Genomic DNA, 10,919 nt, shown 5'->3' on the forward strand with positions numbered 1-10,919 from the left:
TTTGAATTTCAAGGTCAGATAGTTGCTCTGAAAAGTGAATCTTCTATCTGTGGGTTAGCATGAAAAGCTGGCTATTTCTTTAGCAGGAAATGATGGTAAAATAACATAACATTATATGTTAAGGATTTAGAAATAGAAAAGAAGGACCAGACTTCTGGACACTTCCTGGTCAAATGTCCTCTTGTCCCTCCTATGGATGAAGGCACATTGGTTTCTGAAGCAAACTTCCATTGTCCTACAAGAGTTGCTGAATATCGTTTAATCTTGTCCCTCCTCCCCTTACAGATCAAGATCACACATAAGAACCAGGTTCCCATGCTACTGGGCCCTCCTCAGAAGACCCCCTTCTTGTTCTTCAAGAGACGCAACAGAAGTCGGGACTATGAGTGAGGACGACACTTCAAACTCCCCCCTCTTCACAAACACATTCACCAACCCCTCGGGACAACTCAATAGGTCCCACAGACCAAGGCATTGCCCCTTGGACCTACAGTACCACTTCAGAATGAACTGACTTCCTCTCAGTGTAATGACCACTTCCTGTGTATCCATGTTCTAGCTTCTAGAACTTCCTGTGAACTCTGAACTCTGACCCTGCCACTGGCACACTAGCTCAGTCAACCTCAGCTCCAGACTCAGTAATGCCACACTGCCTTGGCAAAACACAGTGCCAGCAGCATATAGGTTCATCTAGGATACTGCCTTGGTTCTCAAATGGAGGGATAGAGAGATGGAGTGATAAGGAAACACATAAAGAGAGAGAGAGACAAAGAGAGAAGCAGCAGAAGGGGAATGGGAAGAGAAGAGTAGAAGAAAAGAAAGAGTGCAAAAGAGCGAGAGCAAGGGATGGGATGATTGACATACAGCAGATGAAAGTAGTATGGCTGTGTTGTGTGCGTGCGTGTGCGTGTGTGTGTGTGTGTGTGTGCGCGCGTGTGTGTGCGTGTGTGTGTGTGCATGTGTGCGTATGTGTGTGCGTGTGTGCAAGTTCTCCTCTCTCTTTGAGGAGCCTGTTGAATAATGGATCAGAGCTTGTAGAGTATTCACTCCAGTGTCTCTCCATGGCACAGAACACTGCACTGCCTGAGAGATGAAACGGAAAGAGATCATCTATTATTGACTGCTTCGTTTACGCTTGACGGTGGCAGCAGGGCAAAACACACAGTAACAATGGCCTGGGAAGCATGGGAAACTCAAACTAACATGCAGCGATTTTTGCCCCCCAGCATATTTGCTCACAACAACCATCTTTAGCCTAGTTTTGTAGAATATCAATAGCTGATCTGGTGTCAGGTCAAACAGATGGCAAGGACTGGAGGTTTGTCTGTTTATCTTCACGTGGCTTATTCACATACTGTAGACAGGTCACCCACCATCTTAGTAAGTGTATAAACCCCTCTGAGACTCAGTCACACAGGTCCTCAACTTAGACTGGTTTTATTGTTCTCCTCCAAATGGCAAGGCCATTGGTCCTTCGAGCCAGATCAGTGGAACAGAGCCCAGTGTACAGGGGAGGCCAAAAGAGGTTGGAGAGAGACGTGGACCTTACTTATATGTATCACTGTAGCGACGTGAGATGAGAGCGGAGTCCCATGTCCCCCTCAGAAGTGCCGAGTAGGATCAGCTATAGGTTGAAGAAAGAAACCCAGTGTAGAGAAGACCAAAGGAGTTTGGGGTGAGGAGTGAGGAGTGGACTAGATATATATCACTAGAGAATGTGAGATAAGTCTGTTGCCCAATCAGAAGAGCCCAGTAGGACCTCTGTAAGAGCAGAGTTCAGTGTAGAGGAAGAGGAGACTGAAGGAGGGTAGGTCCTTACTGTAATGTTACATGTATCACCGTAGAGATGAGAGAAGTCCCGATCAGAAGTGCCCACTACGATAGCTTTAGGTTGAATAAGCATTAGTACCTGCTGCCTAGTAGGATATCTAAAGGTTGAATCAACAAGCCTCATCCATAGGTTGAATCAACAAGCCTCATCCAGCTACAGATGTCCCAGAAGACTTTTAGAGATTGAAATGGATTCAGCTAGCTAGTGCTGGTATATAACAGCCTGCCCTGACTGCCCCAGGCCTTAGGGGTCTGATTTACCATAGCGTGGACAGGAACTAAATTTAACCTGCTATTTCGGGAGGATCTATCCTGTGAAACACTATTCCTAATTACAGTGTAAAAACATTAGCTCGCAATGTGAAGTGTCCAAGAGTGCAAAACTAGGAGGCCAGGGATGAGGGCTCGCTGGCTGTAAAATGGTGGGTGTTATTCAAATCATGTTTGTTGCTGGATGGCACCATTGAAGCAACAACATATCAATTGAAATGGGCTGAACTGAAAATCACACATAGGAGTCAAACCTAACGGCAAAAGCTGAACAGGCAAGACACCCGTGTGGCAGAATGTGGTATCCATCTACTAAGATATACCACTACCCGTATGAATGTGGTATCCATCTACTAAGATATACCACTACCCGTATGAATGTGGTATCCATCTACTAAGATATACCACTACCCGTATGAATGTGGTATCCATCTACTAAGATATACCACTACCCGTATGAAAATATTACTGTCCCAACTATAGTGGCCAACTATATATGTGCAGATACAGTATTTGTATATTCTGGAAGATGTGTATTACACATACATTTTTATTTTATTTTATTGAACCTTTATTTAACTAGGCAAGTCAGTTAAGAACAAATTCTTATTTACAATGACGGCCTAGGAACAGTGGGTTAACTGCCTTGTTCAGGGGCAGAATGACAGATTTAGTTTTTGTGTTTTTAATAATATATTATAATATATTATTAGTGTAGAGCTTTGAGGCATCCCACTGGGCAAACACTGATTGAATCAATGTTGTTTCCATATCTGTTCCACGTTAAACCAACGTAGAATAGACATCGAATTGACATCTGTGCCCAGTGGGATAGTTTAGAAGAGTACATACAGATCAGTGTTCTTCAGTGGGTCACTTGAATAACTGTCTGGGGCTGGTTCACAACACATTCCCTTTGGTGTCGAGCACCCTCATACCCTAGGATGTAGGGGTTAGGGTGCAGGGCCCAGGGGGGTGGGGGCAGTGAGCCTCCATGGTACACTGAGTGTTTGTCCCAAATGGCACCCTATTCCATTAGGTGCCATTAGGACTCACCAGAGCACCACTCATGGGGCGAGGCTTTGATGTCTTCGCCCCGAGTTCCCTTTAAAACCACACTGAGCCGAGACTCTCGTGTCCAGGCCCCACTAAACAGAGACACATGTCCAATGACCATGGGGTAGAGGTAAAACATTGGTTTAGTCCCAAGGCACCCTAATCCTAATATAGTTTACTGCTTTTGACCAAAATCCTATCAAAAGTAGTGCACTATATAGGGAATAGGGTGCCATTTGGGACACAACCTTTATCTCTGTGGACCACAGGGTCTGTCTGACCCTGCAACACCTCTAACTAGTACGTATGGGAAACATTTCAATGACCACATCACCTCTACAATCATAACATAGCATCATTGGTCGACGGTCATTGGACACATTTTTTGTGTGTAGTCCTTACGGAGCCTGGATCGAGGCGACTCAGTAAAAAGTGTGCATGTTTACAGTTTACTTTTCATTAATGGGAAAAGGATGATTTTAAATTGAAACCGTTTTAATTATGTGTAAATAGATACTTGATTATATATTTTATCTCACCACCGCATGCCTGTTGAAACAAAGGAGACAGAAAGAAATGTCTGTCTGCTTGAGGAGAGACCACGCTGATTGTTGCAACCCTCTCCCTCAAGCTAGGACCTGTCCTGCTGTCGGGTGATATTAGCTATTCAACCCCCTCAACCAATCCTTTGCTTAAAAACCCATGATCTTGTGTATTTACTTTGTCTTTCCCTGTTGGTAGCTAACATAACATGTTGATACTTCTGTGCAAGAAAAGGACAGTGATGGCTTGTCTTGGTCAAATAGAGAGACTTTCCAGGAGAAATGTACACCATTGCCAAGCGGCCATTTTGTGTTTCATCATCAAGAGATGGAAGAGAGACACCGACACGACATCACAACCACAGAACTTAATCCTATCAGACGCTATATCAATCTTCAATGTTTGTGTCATTCACCAGTTACCACTCATCTCCAATTCCGGTCATCAGAAATGACCAATATCCTTAACCAACAAACAAACAAAAGGAGCGGCTTTCTCTTGCTTTCTCTGCCAGGACACAACAACAGCACAATTGCAATACAAGCCACCGACTTAGAAGGAGTAAAAAAAAAAATAGAAACAAGTCAAAGAATGATGGTGATGATCTCCTCTTACTCTGTGTTGCAATAACTGCCATCACCAACTACCCGCCTGGTCTGTACCATCACTGCCTATGGTGTTAGTCCACTTCCACTTCCAACTACATCCACTTCTAAGAGGATTTGGTTTAGCCCAGGTTGTCAACGACGTCTGTAGAATGTGGCCTCTCATCATTTTAAAAAGTAGGAGGGCCGGTGTGAAAACATCTGTTTTCTTGTTGACAGAGTGTCCCTTGGCGGGTGCTGGAAAAGGCTGCCGTTTGGGACGACACCAGTAAGTTTTCCACCGTGATGCAGCAGGAATTTCTATGTACTGCACCACATCCACTGTTATAAACATAGCCATAGTGTGTGGCCGTGGCCACTGTCTTTGTTGATGTACATGATGTGATGTGACTTGTTGAAACCACGCTGCCTCTGAGGTAACCTAATGTAGGAGGTGTAAAAGATCCCCGACATACTGGTCTTGACAAGAAGAAGAAGAAAAAACTGTCAGGGGAGGTTCTCTTCTGCACTGTTCAACCAATCCAGTAAATGTGGAGGAGGAGTTAAGATGGAGTGTCACCTTGCTAATGTCCAAAAGCGGAAATCGAGTCACAGGTTGTCTTTTCATTTCCACTGAAAACCGGAACATCCAGTTGTTGGGAACTCGGCAGAGGCTACCTCTGAGGTGACCTAGAGGAGGGAGTTTGAGTGGTGGTTAAAGGGGGTGTTTGTGGTATATCAAATAAACCAATTATGATGATAGTGTACACAGTCTATTACAATTAGGATTGTGTAGTTAATATCTAATATCACTAATATCTACATTCTTCCACTGAATTGAGACAACCGGGCACAAAAAAGTCTCCCATATCCACGCAAGCATACCATTTAGAATATGGCCAATACGTTGCTGCATTTTAAATAGTATTTCAGTTGGGATTATTGGAATGGAGCCAAAGACAGTCTTCATCACCATCCTCCCCATGTGTAACTATTATCCCCTTGTTTCCACTGTCGCTCCCGCTTCCGACCTTGTTTTATTTCCACCTTCAGAGACTCACATAGGCAGTGAGGTGTATCGTACTGTCACTGTCGTTGGTGCAATCCTATTCTTAGGCATGGGCAGATTAACTAACAGTATTGAGTGACACTAGCGGCCAGGACACATGCAGTAGATCCATGCATACAGTCCATTTCATTCCTGAGTGTGATGTTCTACATGTATGCATAAACCCATAGGGCTGTTGTGTTTACCATAGAAATATCATTAATAGAAAGGGCTTAGAACATTTGACAATAGCAATTTGACTGCTAAATTCATGGGTACACTCAAAATTGCTGCCAATGCTCCCATTATTGCATCATTGACTTGAATGGGGAGGCCCGTTCTACTTATTCTAGTTCTGTGGTGTTTACCCCCTCAGGGTCAGTGTGGTATGTAGCTATCCATACGCCTGTAGCACCCAATGAGGATCAAGGGCAGACAGTGACAGTAGCCCCCCCCCACCCACTCCCTCTCTGTGATTGGACAAAAAGAGGACTGTGAATCAATATTCTCATCTTGTGCCCTAGCTGTGTCTACTGTCTGTCATTCTTCCTCGCCGGAATGTTTGTTAGCTGTATGTTGGCATCCTCCATTTTGATGGACAAAAGATGTATCAAATAAACAGAGGTTGAATATGCTATGTACTCTGTTGGGTTTTGTTTTGGTGATATGGTCCAATGAGATATTTGTTTTATTTCCACACACACACACACACACACACGTACACACACACACACACACACACACACACACACACACTGGCTCTGTCTTCTACTTAAATGTATTGGATTTAAATGTAATCAGATATTGTAGAGCTGTTATGTTGACGATAAGGACTACTTAGTGTGGCAGGAGAAATGCTAAGGTTTCAACGTAGGGCACTCATCATGACATGATCACAGAGACAAATATTCTGGATCCTTATTGCGAACAGAGGTGCACAAATGAATGTCAAACTGTTACAACTTGCTTTTGTTTTAGACTGAAGCAGAGATACTGCTAAAATTACTATCTATATTGATATATCTATACTGAATCAGTGAAATGCACACTAAGGAACACACCCATATCACTGTCAAACAGAGTGAAGAGACAATGGGAGCGTTTGACATTGCAGCCAACTTTAAAGGTGAGTCGAGATTGACTGATCTACAAATCACCTTGCATCATAAATAACTACCCCATAACTATCTTATTTGTAGATCAGTCAGTCACAATTTACCTGTGATACATCACCGTTTTGATGCTCTCGAACATGGCCAATGACTAATGTGATTGAATGACCAAACTGCAGAAGACCCATATCCCCCACCACACCCATGACACACTGCTCCTTCACCCACCCCCTCTAGCCATGCTCCTTCCCCTCTCAAGACGTCGGGGCCATGCGCACACACACACAGGTTGTTCTCGTCCCAGCCCACCAGAAAATGCAGCTCTGTTTTTCCTATGACTGAGGGGATTGTTTCCAACTTTGATGATTTTAAAGCAAATAAGCCTAGAACCAAACTTAACAAAATGTTTACTTCCCCTTACAGGCTTTGCAGGAGTTATGAAGCCTAAATGTGTACTCTTAACCTCTTAAGTAACCCCATACTGTGCCCTCACATCAATTTAATATCTAAAATGCAGCCATTTGCACTGACAAACCCAAACTATCTAATGAATATAACTTAAAGAATGCTGGGCTATTTGGAGTGCTAAGTGGAGAGCTCTTTCCTCTCGCCTCTTTTATCAAGGTCTTCTAACTGTGAGGAGTGTATGCATTAACATGGAGAGCTCTCTCCTCTCGCCTCCTTTATCAAGGTCTTCTAACTGTGAGGAGTGTATGCATTAACATGGAGAGCTCTCTCCTCTCACCTCCTTTATCAAGGTCTTCTAACTGTGAGGAGTGTATGCATTAACATGGAGAGCTCTCTCCTCTCGCCTCCTTTATCAAGGTCTTCTAACTGTGAGGAGTGTATGCATTAACATGGAGAGCTCTCTCCTCTCGCCTCCTTTATCAAGGTCTTCTAACTGTGAGGAGTGTATGCATTAACATGGAGAGCTCTCTCCTCTCGCCTCCTTTATCAAGGTCTTCTAACTGTGAGGAGTGTATGCATTAACATGGAGAGCTCTCTCCTCTCACCTCCTTTATCAAGGTCTTCTAACTGTGAGGAGTGTATGCATTAACATATGAAGAGCTCTCTCCTCTCGCCTCCTTTATCAAGTTCTAACTGTGAGGAGTGTATGCATTAACATGGAGAGCTCTCTCCTCTCGCCTCCTTTATCAAGGTCTTCTAACTGTGAGGAGTGTATGCATTAACATATGGAGAGCTCTCTCCTCTCGCCTCCTTTATCAAGGTCTTCTAACTGTGAGGAGTGTATGCATTAACATGGAGAGCTCTCCTCTCGCCTCCTTTATCAAGGTCTTCGAACTGTGAGGAGTGTATGCATTAACATGGAGAGCTCTCTCCTCTCATCCTCCTTTATCAAGGTCTTCTAACTGTGAGGAGTGTATGCATTACATGGAGAGCTCTCCTCTCGCCTCCTTTATCAAGGTCTTCTAACTGTGAGGAGTGTATGCATTAACATGGAGAGCTCTCTCCTCTCATCCTCCTTTATCAAGGTCTTCTAACTGTGAGGAGTGTATGCATTACATGGAGAGCTCTCCTCTCGCCTCCTTTATCAAGGTCTTCTAACTGTGAGGAGTGTATGCATTAACATGGAGAGCTCTCTCCTCTCGCCTCCTTTATCAAGGTCTTCTAACTGTGAGGAGTGTATGCATTAACATATGGAGAGCTCTCTCCTCTCGCCTCCTTTTTCAAGGTCTTCTAACTGTGAGGAGTGTATGCATTAACATGGAGAGCTATCTCCTCTCGCCTCCTTTATCAAGGTCTTCTAACTGTGAGGAGTGTATGCATTAACATGGAGAGCTCTCTCCTCTCGCCTCCTTTATCAAGGTCTTCTAACTGTGAGGAGTGTATGCATTAACATATGAAGAGCTCTCTCCTCTCGCCTCCTTTATCAAGGTCTTCTAACTGTGAGGAGTGTATGCATTAACATGGAGAGCTCTCTCCTCTCGCCTCCTTTATCAAGGTCTTCTAACTATGAGGGGTGTATGCATTAACAAATGAAGAGCTCTCTCCTCTCGCCTCCTTTATCAAGGTCTTCTAACTGTGAGGAGTGTATGCATTAACATATGGAGAGCTCTCTCCTCTCGCCTCCTTTATCAAGGTCTTCTAACTGTGAGGAGTGTATGCATTAACATGGAGAGCTCTCCTCTCGCCTCCTTTATCAAGGTCTTCTAACTATGAGGGGTGTATGCATTAACATATGGAGAGCTCTCTCCTCTCATCCTCCTTTATCAAGGTCTTCTAACTGTGAGGAGTGTATGCATTAACATATGGAGAGCTCTCTCCTCTCATCCTCCTTTATCAAGGTCTTCTAACTATGAGGGGTGTATGCATTAACATATGGAGAGCTCTCTCCTCTCATCCTCCTTTATCAAGGTCTTCTAACTGTGAGGGGTGTATGCATTAACATGGAGAGCTCTCTCCTCTCATCCTCCTTTATCAAGGTCTTCTAACTGTGAGGAGTGTATGCATTAACATGGAGAGCTCTCTCCTCTCATCCTCCTTTATCAAGGTCTTCTAACTGTGAGGAGTGTATGCATTAACATGGAGAGCTCTCTCCTCTCGCCTCCTTTATCAAGGTCTTCTAACTGTGAGGGGTGTATGCATTAACATGGAGAGCTCTCTCCTCTCATCCTCCTTTATCAAGGTCTTCTAACTGTGAGGGGTGTATGCATTAACATGGAGAGCTATCTCCTCTCGCCTCCTTTATCAAGATCTTCTAACTGTGAGGGGTGTATGCATTAACATGGAGAGCTATCTCCTCTCGCCTCCTTTATCAAGGTCTTCTAACTGTGAGGGGTGTATGCATTAACATATGGAGAGCTCTCTCCTCTCGCCGGTGTGTAATTGTTTAATTACTCTTCTCCAGCAGAGACACAGAGACAGGCGTTTGAGCAGAAAGGGAGAGCAAGGAGCGAAGATCTCTCTCTGGTTAAGTCCCAAATGGCACCCTATTCCTTATATATGGGCCCTGATTAAAAGTAGTACACTACATAGGGAATAGAGTGCCATTTGAAATGCATAATGTACTTATACAACTGTAAGTCCCACAGAGACAGAGGAGCTGGGAGTCTTCTCTTCGCCACACAAGCTGCGATAATAAGGCAGGAATTATCTCTGTCAAGCGTCATTTGAGCATCATTTGACCTCAACACTGATTTTTCTAGTTTTTTATTATCTTGGAAATAGCACATTGACAGTCAGACATTCCCTTTGGTATAACTGCCATGAAGACTCAATTATTAAGATTTGAGAGTGATCCACTTATTTAATACTACAGTACAATGATCCGGCTGTGAGGGGACCTAGTTAGCTGAAGTGAGGAATGAGAGATGGGCCTAACAGGGGACCCTGAAGGAAAGACCCAGATTTGATAAGGCTTTAATGAAGGCTATTGCTCAAGAGCAGCTTCCACACTTTCAATACTGTATGTTATGAATGTTACTGTACTATACCTATATTTTGTCCCATTGTGGGCAAAAAGAGGTCCTAATAAACAATCAATTAAACACACACCTCCCTGGTATACCAGCAGGAGTTACTGGGACATCACTTTGGGAAGAAGAAGAGCTGGATTAGCTGGATTGTCACACTGACCCAGTACCTGCTGGCACAAATAAGGTTGGGACGGGAATAATGCTGCTCACTGTAGGCCTCCTCAAGATGGATGCTCTCGGACACAGAGGTCCTTCAGGAGAGGTTTGTACTTGTACACACGCAGCAGTCTTTGGCTGCTTTTACACAGTCAACCCAATTATTTTTCAGAGCTGATCTGATTGGACAAAAGGACAATTAGTGAAATAAAATATTAAAATTGGTCTACTTGTGTAAACACAGCCATGTGTGGCATGTGTCACTGTGTGTCGCATTTATTTAAGGAAATAATTGGAATACAAATACATTATGCTCGCTCTCAAACAATGCCCCCGCCAGCTCCCACACACACACACCTCCCACCACATCCGCCCCAACAGAGAGGGACATACAGGCCAATAATAAAAAGACCCTCTACTGTAAGTCAACCTCTACTCCCCAGACCTTAGGGCCAGGCAACAAAGACTCCACTATACATACAGTATATTTATCTATTCATACTATTCATGTCCATCCTCCAATCTTATCATTTTATTTGTATTTTTATTTCACCTTTATTTAACCAGGTAGGCTAGTTGAGAACAAGTGCGACCTGGCCAAGATAAAGCATAGCAGTGTGAACAGACAACTGTAGGGTTGTCTTGTGGTGAATGAGAGGCGGACCAAAACACAGCGTGGTTATATTGATTCATGTTTAATTAAAAAAAAGATAAACACTACAAAACAATAAACGTGGAAAACCAAAAACAGCCCTATCTAGTGCAAAACACAGAGACAGGAACAATCACCCACAAACACACAGTGAAACCCAGGCTACCTAAGTATGATTCTCAATCAGAGACAACTAATGACACCTGCCTCTGATTGAGAAACATATTAGGC

At 43.7% G+C, this 10,919-nt stretch overlaps 1 protein-coding gene across 1 annotated transcript in view; it reads left to right on the forward strand.

Annotated features, from left to right (window-relative positions):
- LOC115110616 (diacylglycerol kinase gamma-like) overlaps positions 1–5,965 on the forward strand; it is a 162,276-nt gene extending 156,311 nt beyond the window's left edge. The window contains exon 25 of the mRNA XM_029636431.2: positions 286–5,965. Coding sequence (XP_029492291.1) covers positions 286–390 — 105 coding nt within the window. The 3' untranslated portion in view covers positions 391–5,965. The remainder of the gene's footprint in view (positions 1–285) is intronic.
- The last annotated feature ends 4,954 nt before the right edge of the window (positions 5,966–10,919 follow it).

This window comes from Oncorhynchus nerka, linkage group LG3 (assembly GCF_034236695.1).
Source record: "Oncorhynchus nerka isolate Pitt River linkage group LG3, Oner_Uvic_2.0, whole genome shotgun sequence".
NCBI classification, from domain to species: Eukaryota; Metazoa; Chordata; class Actinopteri; order Salmoniformes; family Salmonidae; genus Oncorhynchus; species Oncorhynchus nerka.